The sequence below is a fragment of the Lepidothrix coronata genome, unplaced genomic scaffold (genome assembly GCF_001604755.1).
Source record: "Lepidothrix coronata isolate B3197 unplaced genomic scaffold, Lepidothrix_coronata-1.0 Scaffold227, whole genome shotgun sequence".
Taxonomy (NCBI): domain Eukaryota; kingdom Metazoa; phylum Chordata; class Aves; order Passeriformes; family Pipridae; genus Lepidothrix; species Lepidothrix coronata.
This window is the reverse complement of record NW_016690407.1, coordinates 209,290-231,542: the sequence shown is the minus strand read 5'-3', so window position 1 is coordinate 231,542 and position 22,253 is coordinate 209,290. Positions and strand designations below refer to the sequence as shown.

At 36.2% G+C, this 22,253-nt stretch overlaps 1 protein-coding gene across 8 annotated transcripts in view; it reads left to right on the top strand.

Annotated features, from left to right (window-relative positions):
- EPHA7 (EPH receptor A7) overlaps nt 1-22,253 on the top strand; it is a 165,966-nt gene that overhangs the window by 54,439 nt on the left and 89,274 nt on the right. For 7 of the 8 annotated variants that reach the window (XM_017834032.1, XM_017834035.1, XM_017834031.1 and 4 more), the window contains exons 4-5: nt 1,322-1,477; nt 2,352-2,687. In XM_017834032.1, the coding sequence (XP_017689521.1) occupies nt 1,322-1,477; nt 2,352-2,687 (492 nt within the window). Of the gene's footprint in view, nt 1-1,321; nt 1,478-2,351; nt 2,688-5,895; nt 6,080-22,253 lie in introns of those variants that run through there. The other variant, XM_017834038.1, reaches the window with a different exon arrangement.

The window sequence follows — 22,253 nt, the reverse complement described above, 5'->3', positions numbered from 1 at the left end:
TTTACCATCTGAGGAGATGAGGCTACCTAGGTAATTAAACTGTTGAACTGATTTGAGTACTGATTGGCCAATGGTGATATGGGGATGATGGAAGACTTCCTGAGGTGCAGGTTGATAGAGAACCTCTGTCTTCTTTAAGCTGACTTCCAGCCCAAAGAGCTCAGCAGTGTCTGTGAAGCAGGATGTTAAACGCTGCAGAACTGCTTCTGTGTGGGCAACAAGGGCAGCGTCATCAGCACAAACCAGCTCCCGGACAAGATGGTTTAAGGTCTTGGTGTGGGCCTTCAGTTGCCTTAGGTTGAAAAGGCTTCCATCAGTACAGTATCGAATGTAGATACCGTCCTGATCCTCAAGGTCTGCCGTCGCCCTTTGGAGCATCATGCTGAAAAAGATTGTGAATAGGGTTGGAGCGAGAACGCAGCCTTGTTTCACACCATTAGTTATTCGAAAGGGCTCAGAAAGTGCATTTCCATATCTGACTTGGCCGTGTTGATCCTCATGGAGTGAGATGATCATTTTAAGGAACTTGGGGGGACAATCTAAGCATTCCAAAATCTGCCATAGACCTTGAAGGCCTTGAAGGCCTTACCCAGCAGGCTTACCAAAGTAAGAAATCGTCTTATATGGATATTTCCAATTGTCTACCTTTTATCTACTTCTTGAAAGTTTCAGTAAATTAATTTCAACCTACTTGTGTGTTTCTGTGAAACTGGAAAAACCTATTGTGCACTTTGCGCTGTCTGCTCTCCTCTTTCTCTTTTGTTCCTACCAGAGTCATCTTTCCAACAAGTGATCACACCTCATTCTTTTCCTAAGAATCATGGTTTGCTGGTGGGTTACAGCTTATTTGGGTTTCTCAGATCAGGGAAGAAAAAATTTTGCTCCATTAATTCCAAAACAACTAGCTCAGATACCAGAAATGCTTCAGTGGCCTTAGATCAGATCTCAAGACTGAGTTTCCCTTGTTTAGGCCTATTGCAGGCATCCAGGTGTTTTATACCATTGTTGTACTCTTCTTTGGTGAAAAACAGGTGCTTGCTGTATTTATGCAGCCCTCTGTTTTGAAATATTGTACTGCCAGTTGTTGAGTTGTAGTGTTGAGTTGTAGTGTATACTTGAACTCATAAAAATGCCACAAAATCAGTAACAGCATCATCTGAAGAAAAAGAAATTGTTAGCATAATGTCTTGCTTGAGCCAACATAACAGAATGGGCAGTATAGATGTTTACAGGAATGCGTACCTCATGTAACAGAAGCAAAAAAAGCTCAGAATAGAAGTCCATGCAAATCTAAACCTTAATTTGTTTTGTTCTGCCTTAGCTTGTGGCCGTGGGTTCTACAAATCCTCCTCACAAGATCTGCAGTGCTCCCGCTGCCCTACTCACAGCTTCTCTGACAAGGAAGGATCCTCAAGATGCGACTGTGAAGATAGCTATTATAGAGCACCTTCTGATCCACCATATGTCGCATGCACAAGTGAGTGAGTCATGAATTTAATAGTAAGGGACTTGCTTAACCAACCAGGTGCAGCCACTTGCAGCAAGTAGTTTTGTCTGGCTTTTCCTGTGTTTGAAAAGTACCTTTGCAACAGTAAATAAAATTGAAAAGCAGAGGGGAAAAGAGCTGACAGTGAATATGGAATCAAAATAAATATAATTTTCATATTTGCTTGATATAGCATTGGAAAACACTGCATGTTGTGTGAGTAACTCATTGTAATAGGTAGAATACAGGCACAGTTTTCCCATAGCCATAAAATTCTTGTAGACAGTGTGCTTTATGTGATACAATACCAAAATTTGTAATGTGAAAAATGAAAAGTAACCTGTGTAGATCTGTGCTTTGATCGAACTGTAGTTGGATCTGACTTAACTTTCTAACTGCAAATAGACTGGCCTATGCAGATTGGTGTTTTAAATAGTGGAAGTCTCCTAAATCCCAAACAGCACCAAATATCTCTGTAAATCATATCAGAGCTGATAACAAAGGACTAGATGCAGCTTGTGCAGAATGTTTAGAAGAAATGAACAAATCCCATATTTGGGAAAACTATAAAACAGAACCTTCAATGTACGTTAACCATTCCTTTTAATTGCACAGAGGAGAAACAGCTAAAGTCAGTTGCAGTAAATATACAGACAATTGTTATTCTGATGCCTTAATGGAAAATAAATAAAGCTCTTACCAAATGAATTCAAGGAAGCTTTTATGCAGCTTGTAATAAAAATAATGAAATGTTTATGTGGAGAAAAATGCTTCAACTGTTTTCTGTCTCAGTAATTAAAATGCTGGCTACATGTCCCACTCTGGTTTTGTGTAATTACTCTGCACTTTTTTGTGTATAATGTAGGACCTCCATCTGCACCACAGAACCTAATTTTCAATATCAACCAGACTACCGTGAGTTTGGAGTGGAGTCCTCCTGCTGACAACGGGGGAAGAAGTGATGTGACCTACCGCATTTTGTGCAAGAGGTGCAGCTGGGAGCAGGGCGAGTGTGTTCCCTGTGGGAGTAACATTGGATATATGCCCCAGCAAACTGGATTAGTAGATAACTATGTCACTGTCATGGACTTGCTAGCTCATGCTAACTACACGTTTGAAGTTGAAGCTGTGAATGGGGTTTCTGACTTGAGTCGTTCCCAGAGGCTTTTTGCAGCTGTCAGTATTACCACCGGCCAGGCAGGTAAGTTTTCATCACTTATGAATCTCAGCACTGTGAGATCGAGAGAAATTTGGAACATGCCAACTAGAGATGCAGTAAATCAGGAGCATGTTTGCTGTGTTCTGACTCATTAATCTTTTCACCTTGCCAACTAGTTAATTTGAGCTTATACTATTTCGTGATAACCATCCTGATTCTTGGCCTCAGGATTGCTTTCAGAAAGCATTGATGACAAGACTTAAAGAAGACACAGTCTTTGTTATTAGATAGAATTTCTTAAGTCTGCAACTTTCTTTTTTTCTGCTTATTTCATTGTAGGTCATTCCCTAGTATTTGAAGATAAAAAAAGTAGATGTGACAGTCTTCTTTCTTAATTTTTTAAATATGTGTGGGAGTCCTATGTCACTGGAAGATGATTTGGATATCTGATGGTGTTTTCAGTGTTAATGTTTTCCCTTCAGGATAATGTTTCTGATTTATCTTATGTTTCCAGATATTTGATTATGAGATGCAGTGAGAATGTGATGATTATTCTCTGTTTCTTCTATTTATCATAATCTGACAGGTGAAATGTCAGGGAAAATAAAATCAAACTAGCATATCACCCCGGGGGAAAAAGGGCTTTCGTTGTCTGCAGCTGAATGAAAAAAACGTGATTTAGATTTCCGAACTGATGAGTTGCTTGCTGATAAAATTATAGGCAATAGTGTGCTGTGGGCTTTAAGAGGGGATAGTAAAACTAACCTTTTATACTTTGAACAAAAGATCTTAAACCGAACATTATTTGCGGGATCTGGCTTCTGAAGAAATGCCTTAAAAGAAAATATGAAGTGAATAACTGATGTGATGCTTCCTGTAGGAACAGCTAACTAGTGTTTTAAAGGATACTTCATACTTACATCTTGGAGGAAATTTCAGTGACTGTGATCATGGAATTTTTTTTTAGTGCAGTAGAAATGATCCCCTACAGTAATGCTGTGAAATAAGAAAAGAAAACTTGCTATACAGAGTCAAACAGGAAAAACTGTAGTTATTTTGTACTTTGAAGATGGTCATCTCAAAAAAAATAAAAAAGGACAAGAAATAGAGTTCAAAACCTTCCCTCCCTCTCTCTAAAACTAGGACAGTTTATATGGTTGTTAAAGTTAGGCTGGAATATTTATGGGATATTTAATCTCCCCATAGTGCTTTCCTGGATTTCAAATGCACATTTTATATTATTTTGGAACCATCTCTGTGACTGAAAGGATTGGTCTCTGTACTCATTCAGTTCTTGAAGTTTATGATGAGATTCTGAGCACAGAAAATTTACCCTGAAACTATTTTTGCACCACAGATTATATTATTTTGACACCTTGATTTTTCATCTTTAAAATAATTCTCTATAATTCTTCAAACATGTGCAGGTGGACAGTGTACTGCTCTCTGTAGATGACTGTACAGAACTACCACATGAGGAAGAGGATTTGGACTTTTTCCTATTTAGCTGAATCAAATCAGCTTTACTTTATGTGCTTTGATGGTTCAGTGGCACACAGAGTAAAGGAAGAAACAGTGCAATTTGGTAGCTACTGTCACATCTCATGAAGATGCAAAAGCCTTAATCACAATTTTGTTGTGTTTTCCCCAAGATAATTCATTATAGTTCATTATCTTGTGTTCTCATAGTCATAGATTTACAGGAGTTTCATTAGGTCAGAAGATATAATATGGTTATCCTGTGCTATGGTAGAAGTAACACAAGCTGTCTGATTTTATGAAATGATCCTCACACCAAGCCCAGAGATGTTAGTGAAGCTATAGCTTCTGTATATATAAGAGACAACATCTAGGCTTTACCTAAAGATTTCAAGTAATGGAAAGATCCTTCAATCTCCTAGATAAGTTTTGTAAGAGCATGCAGCAGGAAGCAGGAGACCTGACTATTCCTTCCCTGCTCTCCAATTTACTGTGGGATTATGCACAGGCAAGCGTTTCCCAGGATTTGACACTGTCATTGTTGAGAGACAGGGTACTCATACAACTGAAGCTTTGTCTGTTTAGCACTTCTGAATATCAGGATTTAAAGGCTTCCAATTGGGCATCTAAAAAGAATATACATAAGAGACAGATTTTGGAAAAAAAAATGGCTTTAAGCTCTTTTTGTTACAGCAGTTTTCTGTCTGTAAAATGAAGGTAACTCTCACTTCTCCTTTCCAAGGTCTTCAAGATTTTCTGATTCTAAGTGCTGCATAAATGCAGCTTTTTTTTTTACTGAATTACAAAATTTGCATTGTAGAAAATACAGGCTTTCAGAACAAATACATTTACAAAAGGAAAGACCTCTTTTACATTATTTTTGCAACAGCATATTTTGTATCCTAGTACTGATTTCTTTGGTTTCTCAAGGAGGAAAATATTTTAGGTGGAACAGATTGATGACTATAATTGAACAGAAAGAGACTGGTTGCTCAAAGGAGACTGTTATGCTTCTGTGCTCCTATTTTATTTTACCATGGAGAGAAAGAAAGTGTTGGATTTATTTATAGCCAAGTAAACTAGGATTCATGCAGCTCTCATTTGTTACTGTGTGACTATTCTATACTTTTGGCAAAATTGACTTTTTCTATGCCCATATTGCTTTTTATGTGTGTAAATGTGTCTAACTAAACCTTCCTCACATGTTATTATGCTAGCACAATAGGTGGCTATATATAATTACTGGGTTCACCAGTTGCACAGAGGATTGCAATGAGATTTTTCCTTTGTAGTTTTGGTTTAATTGAATTTCTCCTTTGTGGCTATAGTCACAGAATTCAAATCATTGTGTAATGATAACAGGATATTATTGATAAAAGAATGGGAGTATGGAATATATTCAATGTTTCTTCACCCACATATAACAAGCTTTTATGAGACAAAGAGAGCATGTCACATAAAAGGACCAGGTGGTGAATAAAAACCTATTTATATTTGTGGAAATAACACAATAAAATGACTGCAAGTGGGTAAGCATCATTTCACATTGCTTATATATATATATGACACATTGCTATTCATTCCTTGTTTTCAAAAGACTTTATGACTAGGCTATCAGTTGTCTGGCATATTTTTATGCTTCAGCCAAGAACCATCAGGCTTTTGGTTTTGCTTTGTTTTGTTTTGGTTTTGGTTTGTTTTTTTTTAACACTATGAAGTACAGTAAGTCCCTCAGGAGTAAACCATCTTGTTTCGTATCTTGCCTATCCAGCATCATATAAAGAATACAGGATGTCATCCCAGGATTGCAAGCCGATCTATGTGAATCCCTGCAGCCTTGTAGGATTCAGATTTAAATGTGACTAAGCTTCAGTTACAGTAAATGAATGTACCGAAGAGCTGCACCTGGAGAACAGCTGACAAGCCCTACCTTTGCAAGCTTACTGAATGTTTGTTTACCAAAGATAAAATTTACCACTTCTCTAATAAGAAAGTCACCTTTTGGTTGTACTGGTAGTTCCTTTTGAACCATCAAATACGTTTCCAAATTTTAATTTTTTTCTATACAACACTCAAAAGGTGAATGGAAATTGGATAGGTTTCACAGCAGGTGAATATTTGTCATATTTTGAGATTTATACATTTTCAAATATTTTACAAAATATGTTTCAATAACAATTTTTTAATTTTTCTGTTGACACTTTTGCAAGGATAGTGTGTTTTTAAAACTATATTTCTGCGTCCTTCCTCTGGAATTTATCTGAATGGGCAATGGACTAATCTCTGGTAAAGGGTGATATACACCCAACCTACCCTGACTTTGATAAAAATTAAGATATTTTAGACAAATCCCAACATTTATCAGGATTTGAGGAAATTTAACTATGTGTCCTGAGCCAGTTTTAGTTGGTTTTATAGTTGTTGGGGAAAAAAAAATCATATCTAAGGGAACACTCATAATGTCTTATTACTTATGTAACCAAACACAGCGAGCAGAAGTTAAAATGTAATGCCAATAACTGTTCCTAAGCATACTCTCTGCTCTTGTGCAGGGAGCACTTGGTAATGCTTGCTGCTTCTTCACAGCAAGAGAAAGTTGCTCCACAGCACTCTTAGGTCGTGCTGTGCCTTCAGATGCACTTAATGCTGACAACTTGAAGTGGTCAAAAAACCCTGATTCAGTTCCATAATCAAGGCTTACTCTTGAAAAGCATTCTCTTTTAGTAACGATTTATATGTTAATTTGCTATTCTATTTTTACATCCGAGAGTTCAATTTTCAGACCATTTCCTACAAAAAACAGATCCCAAAATTCACAGTTCAAAAGAGGAAACTGATATTTTCAAAATGGCATTATCCCAGCAACTTGAACTGAGAAGACATTACGTGCTATAAAATTATGACTATTAGCATGTCGATTTACATGACAAGAAGTGTTTGAATGCAAAAATGTAAATCTGTGAGGTAGGTTCTGCCTTTCTTAGGTAATTCTATAGTCTTTCTAAACAGGGGAGATACTTTGCTTTCTCCCACATGCTACATTCTCCTTTCATTCTTGCTGCTCATAATTTTTCTCTTGTTTCTTTTTGCTTTTTTCTCCAGCTCTCAATTATCCCTGCTCATTTTTTAAAGTCCCCTTTTTCATAGACTCTGCACTATTGACATCTATTTGTTTCCTGTTCCCTGTCAGTCTCACTTAAACCTGACTTTTCTTCAGCAGTGAACTGTCCCCCAGCAGAGGCAGCAATCAAGAAGATTGATGCCTGCAGCTTTCCCAGTCTCTATGACCTCAGCATTCTAGTCCTATTCTCACTTCTCTCCTTTCCCCAAGCCATTTTGGCTTCTTCCCATGCTGCTACGAAATTGTTTTAATCTACCTTCATCTACATCTTCCATCTAATGTTCACCTCTATTGAGGTGACATGACAACTTATTACAAATAGTTTCAATGGTCAGCTTAACATTTCTTCTATGTTTTCCCATTTCAATGGACTTCCTTTAACTATAGGTTTCATTTGATATTTCCTGCTAGTGACTTTACTTTTTGATCTATGATTCATCTTCTAACCTCCAAATGTAGATCTGTTTTCCCACACTGATATGGCTACATCATCTCTCTCTCTCTCTAATATATGTATGTTATAAGCAATGCTTCATGTAAAAAGAATTCAGATTTTAAAAATAATGTTTTTCTTTTAGCAAATGCATTCCACCTGTTGAGCTGGGGGAATTATTTTATGAAAAGTCACGTTTTAAAACTAGTATTCACTAAACACTTTCATTAAACTGTGGTTTTTACAAATATGTATATGATGATGACTGTATTTTGGGTTACCTTCTTGCTTATTTTGTTTAATGGGAGCTATATGGATGCCTTGATTATTCCTAGTGATATTTAAGATATACTTTAATATATTTTAATATTTTAAAACTTTTTCCTAAACCAGTTGGCAGACGAGATAGCTCTGTAAGTGTTCTGAACTCCATGGCGACCAACTAAAAAGGGAAAAATTGGAGTAGAAATTAGTTACATATGATAGTTATTATTCTTCTACTTTTTTAGATGTCTTCTCAGTACATTAAAAAAATGGATTGCATTTTTTCTGTGCAGTTAAGACTGCCTATTGATCTGCAATCACATTACCCTGAACTAATATCACAGATATTTTACAGGAGGCGATAACTGAATTTATGCCTGAATTAAACTGATGGATAAAAACTTGATAAGAATTCCAGTCTCTGTATAGCAAATACCATCAGATCAAGGAAACCAGTTTATTCATTCACTGATTGTATCAGGTCATATTTAATGTTGTGAAATCCACAAGGTTATAGAGATACTGCAGAATTGCTAGGCTGCAGCATTTTTGTAAGATTATTAGATGTTAGATTTTTCTTTAGGATTTTCACAAAGAAGGAAACATCTATGTAGGATATAATATGGTATGTCATATATATATATTTAACAATTCTGATAACATTTTATATACATATACACAAAAAATTGAAATTACTAGCAATATGTTTTATATGAAAACTTACCACAGAATAGCTAATTGATATTAATTCCCTTTTTTTCTAATATTTAGTTCTATTTGTTCCAGTGTTTTTCACTGAAAGATAAGAGAGAGAAAGAAAGAAAGCAGATGTTAGCTGTATTGCTTAGGGTCTGATCCTGCACCGCTGAAGTCAATGGAAGTTTTGTCATTGACTTCAATAGGAGCAGGATTTGAACCTTGTGCTCTGTCAGAACATACAGGAACAAAAGCGATGGGTGCTCTGTCATCTTGAAAGGAAACTTTAACTTTGTATCACATTTTGAGTCTGACTGTATCAGGTTTTTGCACATCAGCTTGTGGCTGAACGTAATTTGAAATTTTTTTGAAGTATACCAAAAATACTTTTTTTCCCCCTCAAATGGATATTTGAACTCTTGCCTATCCAGCTCTACCATAAAAGCTTTTTAGAAATAGATATAATAATTTTTGCTAAAAAACTTTTTTTCTAGTAACAACTGTGTGAATTTTACAATATTTAGAGATAAGAAGAGTGGGAAGCTACTCTATAGGGTAACTACATGCCAAGATAAAGCTTCAGCTTCACAGAACCAAAGCTCTGAATTAGAAATGGTCCAATTAAGCTATGTATGTTAAATGTTTGGTAACAACCTGCTCAGAGAAGCATGGCAGCCTCAGGGCTATTGACTTTCCTGTGCACTGAGCTATGGAAATAGCAGGTTGTGTCACCATGATCAAATGTACAGTACTCAAGCATAATTTCACCAGCTACACAATGAAAAACTATGTACTTGAAGAAAAAAATGAGTGATATAAAGTACAATTTAGCCACAGAAAGAAGGGATTGGTTTATTAATGTCACACAAAGGATTAGAAGCCCCTTTTTCTTTTAAAAAACATGGGCCAGATATCTCCTTAATATTTATGAGTTAAATCAATTGTGTTCATAAAAGCAGTGATGAAAAACTAATCCTGATCTTGAAAAGCAGTATGTCTGTTAATATTACACTATGACCGATCCCAGAAAGGTCTGTAAAATTAAAGAGCTCTAATTGTGACACTTGCAGGGTAGGTTTTTAGATGCTTGTAGAGATATGCCTGGTTTCTTCTTTCACTTCATCCATAGTTAGATTATTTCTCATGACCACAAGTCTTTTTCAACAGAGTAGAAACTAAGTAATAGCTCTTTGAGCTTTATTAATACTTTTTGGGAACTTTATTACATAGTTCTGTGAAGACCCAAGCAACATCAAAGACTTTCAAGATAGCTGCAGTACAAACACATGAAATGACTTGATACATTTATACTTGGTGATACACAGTCTAGAGTAGCTAATTAATGTGTGTGCAAAGAAAGAACAATTCCGTAGACCTTTGATTTTGGCAGCAGAACTATATCTCCAGATCTTCCTTTTTTTGCTTAGTGGGTACTGTAATATGATAACTGGGTGCAAGATCTAAATAAGTGCTGAACATCATCAGTAGGAATTCTGAACTCAATGTTGTTTGTTTCAGACCTTTTGAAGAATTCATATTGTGATTAGAACAAACAAAACCTTTTAAGTGCTCAGATGCTTTTTCAATGAGAAATGAGCATCATTGCTGAAAGGCGCTATTGCAAGTGGATAAGTGCTACCAAAAATTAAATCCTAATTGAGGTTGTATGTAGTAAATTAAAAAAATTCTTAGACTGGAACATCTCTATATAGTGAAGCTCTTGATCACAGCTTGGCATGGAGCCAACCTACAGTAATGACTCCTGTGGAAATCCTTAGAAGAGAGCAGGTAGCATATAGAGGGAAAAGTAAAGAAGTTTCTTCATTAAGTAGAATAGCGAAATGTGCAACTTCTAGATGGGAGAGGTTGCTCACACTAGTGCCTATTGAATAGCTGGAAGACTTTTGGTGAGTCTATCTCAGCTAGTGAGTTAGTATGCCAAAAATGCACTACAGGACCACATAAAAAATGTCTTAAACCTAGAGCTTTCTTAAAGCAAGGTTCAAGTCCACCATTTACAGATGTAGTTCACTCTCATATTTAATTGTCTAGAAAAAGATGCCATGTAGATTTGTCCAGCATTTTCTAATTTTTTTTTAATAGGTATTTTCCTTAAAAATACTTAAAAATGCTGCTGCTCTTTTGGAACAGATTTTATTCAATTACTTGTATAATATTTGTTGCGTGTGCCAGCAAGTCTGCTTTTTAAGAAGGAAAAACAGAGGTTTGATTAAACAAGTCCTCAGCTGAAAAATACAAATCTTCCTCTTCTGGCTCCTGGCCTTCTGGCAGTTTAGGGAGTATTAATGGCCCAAGAGTAAATGGTTCACCTCTAGCAGGAAAGGGTGAAGATAGCCCATGTCTTTGAAGAGCTGAGCTTGATCTTTCTGGTGCTAGTTGGGTAATAAGAAAGGGAGACATCTTCCCTAATAGCTGTAGCCGTTGCTGACTTATCCACTATGACAACTCCATGGGTGGCAGCAGATTTTTCAGGTGCTGAAACAATCTCGGTAATTAATAGTCTGGACAATTTTTGCCAGCTCTGACATGTTGCTGCCCTATGTAGTTTTTTCTGCTTTGTGTATGATAGAAACAGCCCTGACTTCGTAGGGCATATTCGTAATTGAACAGTTATATCTACTATTCTTTGGCATATGAATTGTTTTACAGTTAAGCATTTTTGTAGTCTTTCTCTGTAGTAGTCAAAATATATAATTGGTTCTATTTCTAGAGAAAACTCATAGGGCAATTTACTGAGGAAGCCATGGTTGAAGGCTGCAAATTGACAACAATAAAAGTGTTATCCCAAGTTCAGTAGTTAATGTGAAGATAGGAGATGCTGATTATCTTTTTCTTTGCTTTGTTAGTGATGAATGGAAGCAAATTTGATGCAGACAGCAATCTGGTGGAATGATGCAGAGCTATCTATGAAAACATCTGTACTAATCCACCAATGCAGTAAATTATAGCTACAAGCAAACGACATTGATCCAAGAGGATCATTAACAGCTTTAACCAACTGATCCAAGTAATAGGGTAAATGAGAGAACATTATCAAGATCTGATTTTTACAGCTGTCAACTACAATTGCTAAAACATGGTTACCACTTGCTCTCAACTTCAACCATTTTATGACTTAAATTTAGTGTATTCTATTATGGGCAGCCAACAAGGATCAATTAAGTAGTAAAATATGCAGGAAAAAATTGTCCAGTGATCATGCACTCCATTTAGCAGGAGGTCAGTCACAAAGGAAGAGATAATTGCTGCAAGCCAGCAAAATTAATCGGGGATGAGCTAGAAAGGATGATGTATGTTCTGTGACAAAGTACGTGACAGAGATGTACGTATAAACCTGTAGGTGCTTGCTTTATTGAGGGTGCAAGGACGGGAGAAGGAGACCTGTGAAAAACAATTAGCATGGCTTCAGAGTGAGCAATTCTTAATTATCCATAACATGTCGACATCAGATAATTAGTGTCCCAATTTTTAACAATATTTGTGTCATTAACTACAGTAGAGTAAGGAAGATCAAGAACAGAGCCATTTGTCTGAGCTAAGTGTTACATAATGGTGTCTACATGTGAACATAATACAACTAAATTATGCTCATGGTAATGACACAGAAATCTTCTTATTGTGGAACCAATATAAATGTTCTAAATTTGAACTTATAACAAGCTGCTCCTTATGTTTCCATAAGGTAGTTTGTTTATATTGGCAGCCCACAAAATAAATCAGACTTTAATGCTGGCTGTAGTTTAAACTCCCTGACTTGATGCTTTTCATTTGAATTTTCACAGTGTCATAAGTTGTGTGACTCAGGCCACTTTAATATTAATACTAATTAAGAAAAGGTAACTTTTAGCTAAAGTTTCTAAACATACAAAGCTATTTGAGTGTGCTAAAGTACATCTCTTTGGAAGATTTTACTTCAGCGTCTTTTCCTCTGTCAGCAGATTTTGACCAGTTTTAACTATGTTTGACAGAGAGGTAGAAATCTTAAACTCTTACCTGAAGTCAAGGGGCCACTGAAAATCTGTTCTTACTGAATGAGCTAAATCATGTACCAGACACAAGAGAATCCACATATGCAGAAACACAGAAAACCTTAAGGAAAAATATTCACAGAACTGCTGGCATTTTTCTAATGTTAGCTCAAGAAATCTTAGAAATGCAGAATGGGATGTCTCATATCTTACTTCCATCTGGTTTCTGACTTACACAGGCATAGAGAAAGAAAAAGAGAGGGAGAGACAGGCACACACAGGCATACACACAGATGAGTACATGTACGCACATGCATACATGTTGCTCAGTCTCCTTTTAACCACTCTTTCTTCTAGTCTGTTAGTGTATTTTTCAGAATTTTTAAGACAGATCCCACTTCCTCTTAAGTGGGTTTAACAGTAGGGATGAGGTGCTGTCACTGTGATTCTTAGCTTTTCTTTTAAAGTATGACCCCTCCTAAACTCTTACCTGCATTTCAACGGCTTGTTGTGCACAATTATCCATTGAGTCTGGGGTTATCTCTCGTGTATATGTTTTTGCAGCAGCAGACCCTTCAGTTTCTGTATCTGCCATCTCATATCTGCTGATGGATCTGTTTGCCATCTCTCCTTTTAACCTTTTCTGTCTGTCTGTCACCTAAGCATTTCTTTTTTATTTTTGAGAATCCTATTTCTTAATGCATCATGAAGAGCTAATTTTTTTTCATAGCACCCAAGCTCCTATCAGGCAGTAGTGGCTGAGTCAGCAGACCAGATTCAGAGCCAGTAAACCCTGATGTTTATGCGGAGAAATGTCATTTACTTCGCTGAAGAGTCTATTTAAGTTCATAGAACCTCTAATCATGTCTGTGAAATGAGGAATTGGATGCTAATATTTCAGAGCCAATACTCTAATGATGTGTCTCTGTGGATCTCCTGTGGAATTACTCCAAATATTCCCTTGTGTAGCTGAGATCAAAATTTCACCCTTAGTTTTAATTTCTTATATTGCAGCTTAACTGATAATGAAGCGGGAAAGGTGTCATTGCTCTTTATATTGTATAGAGTTAATAACATGAAGTATTTTAGGGCTAAACGTTCTGCTCTTTGATGTTGGCATTAAACATTAGCATTTGAATCATTGGTGGATATTTACACTGTTGTAGTTGGTGGAGATTGATAGGTTTCTTTAGGGAGTGATTTGGAACAGGAGCCAAATTTAGGAATTGTACATTGACTTGTCCTTAATTACAGAGGAAGCGTTAGATTACCTTCCTACTTAGCCACCTAAATTAACTGCCAAAAGTTGATGACTTGAATGCCCTCTTCCTCCCACCCCCACATATGCAAATGTTCATTTCTGCCACAATGTTAACATTAAATATTTACATGCTTTTACTTATTTTCAAGAAAATACTAAGCAAGCAAGCAAATTTAAAAGTAATTCATTGTCTGTGGTATTTTTAAACTCTTAAAAATAATTTGTTTATCCTATTAGTAATTCATGTCATTAAGACTCTTTGAAGCTTTCTACCAAGGACTGAATTAACCAAGGTGCTTAGTGAGGATATTCATATACAGCCATGTCCTAAAAACAGGGATATTTCACTTGATTGCACGTCATAGCTTTTATGTTAAAAATGTTTTAAAAATATAAAATACTTATTCTATGCTTTCTTTTTACTGTAATGATAGTTAAGAGTCCCCATTAGGAGAGCTGCAGGTGCTTTGCAGTTTATCTTACCTACAATAAAGCAGTGATGGCCACTCATCAGTGTTATATACTTCTGTGTAAACAATGAATTTACTCAGCCATGCACCGGCACAGAACAATTACAAGCAGATAACCTTCAATGAGCAATAAATAGAGAAAGTGAACTCCTTCACTAGACTCAAGGGAGCCGTTTCTTGATGCTTGCCCTAGCGGATACCCCAGGATCTCAGAATACTATCACAATTTAAGTGTTTGGGAGGGTAATTTCTGTATGATAAGGAGACTACCTTTCACACCTATGCTGACTACCACAGGGGTAAAGGTTTTGGTGATCTCTCAGGCAGACATGTCCTGTCCTATTTAGCAATCTGTACGTCTAAATCAATATTTCAAACTCCACTGGGATACTAGCAGACAGGCAGTAGGACTCTTAAAGAAGCTAATGTATGTTTGCTGTTTACCAAAGCTATGCCTGTACAAAAGGGATCAAGGTTCATACTATGTTCCTGGCATGTCAGGGCTCATGCTTGCAAAGTTAAACTTCTTTATCTCCCAACACAGTGTTCCCATGTTGAGATTGCCAGAACTATGCCCAACTAGCTAAGCATGCTAACAAATTAATGGTATGGACAAGCATGTATTCATTCTCACCCCAGCACCATTTACTTTACTAAATTAAGTTTACTAAGTCTACTAAGGTATATTGATAGATCAGGTGGTCTATAAAATTTGACTTCTTGCAAAATATTGTGATGAGTTATTCTCAAAGTGATAAACCTATTCATAAAATCAGCACAGCTCATTTTCTGGGGGAAATACCACAGCTGCGAACTGCAGTGAAGTTGGTAAACTGGTACCATGCCTCTGTTTGTCACATGACTGTATAAACTTCTGTAAATGTAGAACACTCCTGGAAACAGTCATGGCTGGTGTCATAAATTCTGTTTTGTAAAAGGGTTATGCTTTCCACTGGGCCCACAGAAAGGGCTTCAGTTTGTAGTTCATATTTTTTAAGATTCCATCACGTATCAGTACTCACTTAAATTTTCGTTTCCAGTACTCACTATGAAGCTGAGGAAAGGGAATAATATTCAGAGGATGAGTAAAACAGATTTGAAGCTGTTGATAAAGCATGCAGAACTATTGTTTCAAAATGTGGGAAAACCTTAAGTATATTTTTGGTAGAAGGAATTAAGTAAATAATTTTTTTTATAAGTATCTTACTACCTATTTATGCTCTGATTCAAAATCAGTGGTAAGTTTTCCTTTAACCCTAATAGGTAGCTAAGCCACTGAAAATTACTATTCAGTACAAAAAGGGTGGCACAAAGTTGCTTTCCATTTACCTACCACTAAAGAGTCAGTATTATTCTAATATCACAATCTAGAGAATTAGCACACATTAAAAAAAAAACATTGAGAGAAGATGATAATTATTCAATTGTCCATTTTCATACATTTTAATAATCAGATGTTACATCCAATATGAGGTTGTTTTGAAATTTTCTGCAAAAATCTGAGATCTGGGAAATGCCTACCCATGTTAATAGCTCAGTTTTCTTCAAGTATGGAATAAATAGGAATTTGCATAAGCTAGCTATAAAAACTGACTTGATCTTGTGTTTTTTGGGTTTTTTTTCCTGCGTTTAAAAAATGCATATAGTTGAATGTTCTGAACTTAATCAGTAGATCTCAAGGGGAGCTTTGGTGTAAAAGGAGTGCAGTTTGACCCCTGTAGCTTTAGAAAGTAAGAGTCAATGATCTCCATTAGACTGTATATCCCACTGGGTAGTATCAGTTGCCCTTTTGTTATTGTAAGCCCTTTCTCTTACTTCTACTGTTTAAATAAATATATTGAAGCCAAAGAGTTAATGACAAATTCAGGAAGTCTTGACTTAATGGTGATGAAGTGAGATGCATTTTGTGCCATTCAATGTACACAATTTATAACCCTGTTTGATTACCGCAGCATGTCCTCCGTGTATAAGGATTGCACCCGCGGGACTAGTCAACTTATTAATTCATCACTTGCCGCCTTTTATGGTTGCAATACCCCTTTATGGCATACAAGCAGAGAGATCTAGTAATCTGAAGGCTGCCAGCCGACTGGTTCCACTCTAGCTGACCCTTTGTCTGCAGGCACAATGCTGATAACTTTTCCCCGGGTTCCTCTTTCTCGGAGGCCACGCAACCCTCCCGCCTTTTGTCTTATGATAGGAGCAAGCAGCCATGGTTACAGGAACTTCCAAGGAGGAACCGCCTTCCACAAGTTAACCTGTAGCTTTTTTAAGTGCCTTTTGATTTATCTGTCACCCGATCCATCAGCAATGAATAATTTTCATGGAAGGTGCACTTTAATTACCTTCCCATTTGACTAGCATTATCATGCCCTATCTAGGTAATTAATCTCAGAAAGTATCCAATTTCAGTCTTTATTGCTGGCAGGCAGGCCTTCTGAATTATATGTGCTTGAATGGGCATTGGGTCTGTTGTTAAACCAAATAGGCCATGAAACAATTTTTGGGTCCTTTTTTTTTTTCCAGTCTTTTTTTTTTTTTCCTTAGCTTAATGGGTCCATAGGGATGTTGTGGTCTAGTTGCTTTGGTTGGCATAGTTGAGATTTGCATAATGTAAAGCAGGAAAGGGCAATGGTAGAAAATGATGTCTGATAAAAAAATAATTAATGTAGCACAGATCATAAAAGTCAATCAGTCTCTGAAGAAATAGTTAACAGATTGTGAAACTAGGTACTGAAAACAATCTTTTTTTGCTTCTGAATAATGTATAGCTTTCACAGTATGAGCTCTCTATGCCGAAGAGTTACTTCATAGAGCTGATGCATTCATAGGATAAAGTCCCCCTCCCAATATCAGATTAGGGATTTGCAATTGTATTCAGTTTTTTGTTTCATTACTCTGCATGTAAAAGATAGACCTTTAAAAATGTATGGTTTAACCATTAGATTAAATAGTATGGCAATAAAATCGTAGGTGAGGTTATTCTTTTTTTCTTATGCCTGTCTCATTAAAAATGAAGAGCTAAGGTATTTGGAAAGCTGAAAAAATACTGCCTCAATGGTCAAAAATAAATAAATGCTTAGTGCTACTATTTCATTTGCTTGCCTACTGTATTTTGTTAATTCCTTTCTAATTTTTCTGAGAGTGTTTTTTTTCTTCTCTGTTTCCTGTCAGTTTTCTCCCATTCCCTAAATAAAAAAATTAACAGATTTTTTTAAAATGTTTTGATAGAAAAAGACTTACCTCAGATACAGCTGAGAATTCCTTGTGAATTTTCACAAGTCCATTTCCTGGAAATGAATTTGCTCACTTTATTACTGAAGCTGATAAAGTTGTATGTTAGTTAAATTTCATGTTTTAAGTACCGAATAGAATTGTTGGATTGATTAGAAAAAAACTTTTTTAGCACAATTAAGAAAATATGAGGATTTGTGAAGGAAGTTATGAAACCTTATTATCATAGGATTTTTCTTGTTAAAATTTTTAAGTTAGAGTTAGCCAAAGCAGACTGTTAGATGCTTTTAACTAAATCCTCTTGAAATAAGCAGACAGTTTTACAAAGGCAGAACTGAATTTGTAGCACAGTTTTATTCTTGACTCTTTGCAGGACTTCTTAAATATCAAAATTTGATTATCTGACAAAAGATTGTTTTCTTATTTAATGGAGGTTGGGTGGTTTTTTTGGTCAGAAGTTCTCCATATACAAGAAAATTTTGTATAATTGTGGTTTATGCTTATAATGATTTTAAGGGGAAAAGTCTGAAAATATTTAACTGAATGAAAAATGGAGACAACTGTGTTTAACCGTGTAACTCTCGCTTCTACCACTTTGAACTTCAGAAAATTGGAACAATAAACAGCATGGAGATTGATATTGGAATGCAGAATCTTTCACCTTTAGGTCACCGATTCAAATTCAGTCAACCCAAGCAGTGACCAAAAATTGTTACCATATGAAAGTTGTTTGTGAACTCTGTGGAATTTAAATTATGATCTCAGTTCATTTTCTTTTTCATAAACTTCTTCATAAGCAAGGCTTTTGGCAGTCACTCAAAAGAGAAGGTAAGATTAAAGGAGCATGACCTAGTAAACTTTTCACTCCTGGTCATGATACCTTCAGGTGAACATAGTGGCTGGGAGTTTTAGGTTGCTGATGTGAATTGTACTTATTCTTTGGATAAAGATAAAAAAACTTTAGTAGTTTTTTTTCTTTAAACAGTATTTTTTAATTAATTTGAATCTTCAGAGGCAAATACTGATCCAGTGTGTTAGACTGCCAGTCTCATGGGTGCTCCTGTAGTTTGAATTACATTCAAACCAAAACCCTTCGTGTAATATAAAGAGAAAACAATTGACTGTCTTTGTTTTTAAGCAGCTTTACCAAATGATAAACAGAGCTCTTGAGTTTTCTTTGCAGTGTGCCAGGAAAGAACATATTTTGGTACTTACCAAATGGCTCCTGCCATATATTCAGACATGTACTGAGAGTCTAGTAGCTTGTTTTTAGTCTCAGGAATATAAAAAACCTTGAAAAAGGCTTTAAAGGACTTTAATAAAGTATGGTCATTTGCAGAGCATGAAGGATCTTTTCCAGCTGCCAAGCTGCTGAGCTTTAGCGTTGCTGCTGACTTTGAAGAAATATGTGATATTTGGTCTGAAAGTATATGCATTCCCAAGTTTCACAGCTGGTGTTGAGACAAGATACAGGGTGCTTAATTAAGCTCTCTCGAAGTATGTTGCATTAACAGCTTTCTTCAGAAAGAATGGTGATAGAGCAAAAACCATGTAAAAAATAGCCATTTTGAAAGGTCATTTAAGGTACTCTACTAGCAGCTCTTGTCTGTTAAGAAGAGAATGGTCTACTGGTTCTGGCACTGGACTGGGGCTCAAGAGATCCATGATAAATTACGTAGGCATTCCCATAGGCATCTTGTGTTACTTTGGATAAATGACTTAATCTCTCCATGACACTGTTCTTCATGAGAAGAATAAGGATAATAGGACTTCTTTGCATCAAAGGAGCATTGTGAAGAAAAATCCATTAGTGACTGTGAGGCGTTTAGATACTATTTTGCTAGTGGCTATATAAGTACTAAGATAAGTTAAAGTTATCTGTCTTCCTGTGGTTTGTTTTTTTGGGGTTTTGTCCTTCTTGTTAAAATGTATAATAGAATTAAACTCTCGTCTTCGCGTTAATCTAGAGCTATTGGTGTTATTTGTTTGGTAACGGCCAAATTCTTCATGACTGGAATTCTAAACCTCTCCAAACAGACTTTATTATCCCTCTATATTTTAATCCTTCTACATCTTAAAGAGAGATTTTAAATAAGACTAGTGCGGTGTATCACCAACTTCTTAAGAAAGCTTGGGTCTCCTGCAGCTCTGCTGCATGCACTGGGTAGCTGCCAGTGTTGCATATGAAAGAGAAACAAATCTCCCCAGGAACCTCCAAGTTCTCAGACGGTGAACAGGTAGCAGAGTAAGCCCTTAAGGATGTTTTAATAATACATACGCTTATTAAAGAAAAATCCTGAGATTGTGACCTTTCTGAAATAGTTTGTTCTTGCTGGGACTGTGCTTTTAATCACTAATAATTGTGACATTTTTTTGGCAACCTGACCCTTGTGAATCTTTCTGTGGTGTTCTAGGTAAGTCTCCCATGGAATAAAAGCAGGTCTTTAATACAGCAGTTTTTAAACTGTAACGCTGATGCATTCCTCTGTTCCCTGATTGCACCTGGGAAGATCTGGACCTTGTTGCAGTTAATAAGCTGTTCACCCAGTACTCTAAAATAAGAAGATTGGTCACATTAAAGTGCTTTTTCATGGCTCATGTTTCTTCTCACCTCACTGCTCCAAATGAGAGAAATAATTTTATGGAGACAGCACCATTGCTCTTTATCTTTTGTGTGGAGAGATCTTAGGTTTATTTTATATTGGAAGTGTTCTAAAGCTTTGGTGTCACCTTTCTGCCACATTGCAACATCATTAAAGCTCAAGAGGGTTGTTCAGACATATGAGCATAAGTTTTTTTTAACTTCTGTTCCAATGGCTGCAGGGCAGGCAGTTTTTAACCTGATGGTCTATAAGATCACACAGAAGTAGGTGTAAAGAACAGCAGAGCATACTAAACTTTGGGGACCAAATTAATTAATTTTATTTTAAATATATTTAAAGTAATTTATGGTCAGAAAATTCAAACCATTGAAAGAAGGTAATCACAGAGTACGTTGTAGATACAAACACAGAGGACAATTTCCCACAGCTCCGGATGATGGTGAGCAAAGTCAGGACCATCAAGCCTTGGCCTCCTGGTTCCTCCTTTGACGTTTTCTCTGAGCCACCATTCTGCCTCACACATTTGCAATGTGATGCTGTGATTACTTTGTCACCTTCCTACTCCACATTGTATTTTGTTGACTCAGTCATAAAGGGAAGAGAGAAACTCAAATGTTCAGCTGAAGCTTTGAGAGTGCTAGCTTTTTTGTTCCTGTGATGAAAGGACTCCCACTCAGTGGTATATTCCCCTGTTCTGGCCATGCACAACCATTTCGCTTTTCTTCATGATTGACTAACTTACATGATTCTCACTAGGGGAAACAGATCTTCAGAAAACTGTTTCTTTATTCAACTTCATTTTGAAGACTTTGGGTAAAAAACTGAAGGGAAAGTAAAAACCATACTGCTGAAGAAAAAAGTCAACTTAAAAACTTTTTTTTAAAGCATCCTCTAGGTTCTTGTTAAGGTGAAGGAAATTTTATGCATTTGGACAATGGGCTAATAACACCTATGATATAGCTGGGTTTGTAATGGTACTAAACATCTGTTAAGGATAGATAAAGCACTTTAATGCCTTGTCTACATTTCAGGGGGTTATAGACAACTTAGCATTGTCCTGTCACCATGGGAATAAGGAGACCTTGCACTAGTATGTTTTAACCTTAAGTTTCACATACTTTTCTAGTCCTCTTTCCTTTCTCTTCTCAAGCCTCTCTTCTTGCCTCTTGTCTTTCCCTTTTTTCTTGTGTCAGTGACAGCGTTGTTTTTTTGAAATAACAGCGCGTCACCAGTGTTCCTGGAATTTTACAATTACATTATTCGTCCACATCACAGTCCACTTGCAGGGCAAATTCCAAAGGTCTTCAAAATTACTATTATTGCAGTTGTAAATGAGGGTTTTAGCTGACACCTCTATCAATTAATATAGTTCATGTTCCTGTGAAGCAATTAGGATTTATATGAAATAAAAAGAGTTATATCATCCCCATGGTTTTTGAAACAGAGAGTAGAACTTAGCAGTCCAGTAAATACCACGTTTACTAAAATTTTCACTAAGGTAGTGAGAAAAGTAATTATTCTTTAAAAAGAAGACAAGAATTGTGGCCTCTTTATCTTTCCCTGTGCAGCACAAAAATGTATTCAGTTTAATGGGATGCCATAATGCACTCCTAAACTGTCAGATTTCTAAATATGAGCCATACATCATGACAGTGCAGAACAATGTATTTTGTACCAAAGCAGTTCTATTAGAGAAAGTGAAAATATGTTAATCCTACCTTGATCATCAGGGACCCATATGAATTTTCATTATTCTGTTAACCTTGAAATGAGTAGGTAATACCAGTTTTTATTTTTTTAAAGAAAAATTTGTTCAACTACAAATAATATTTTTCTTTCACAGTATTATTAATGAGTTCACAGACATCAGTAATTATTATTTGCACTTATGCAAAATATTAAAAATCTCAGAGAAGCTTGTGTTACATATTTTTATTTTTGTCCTTCCCAAGGGGAATTCTCTAAGGGTTTTCTTGGGTTTTTTTTCCTAGTAATTTGCATCCATTTTGAGCTAGAATGCTAATTGTTTTGTTGTATTCTATAGCTTGCAGTTTCTAT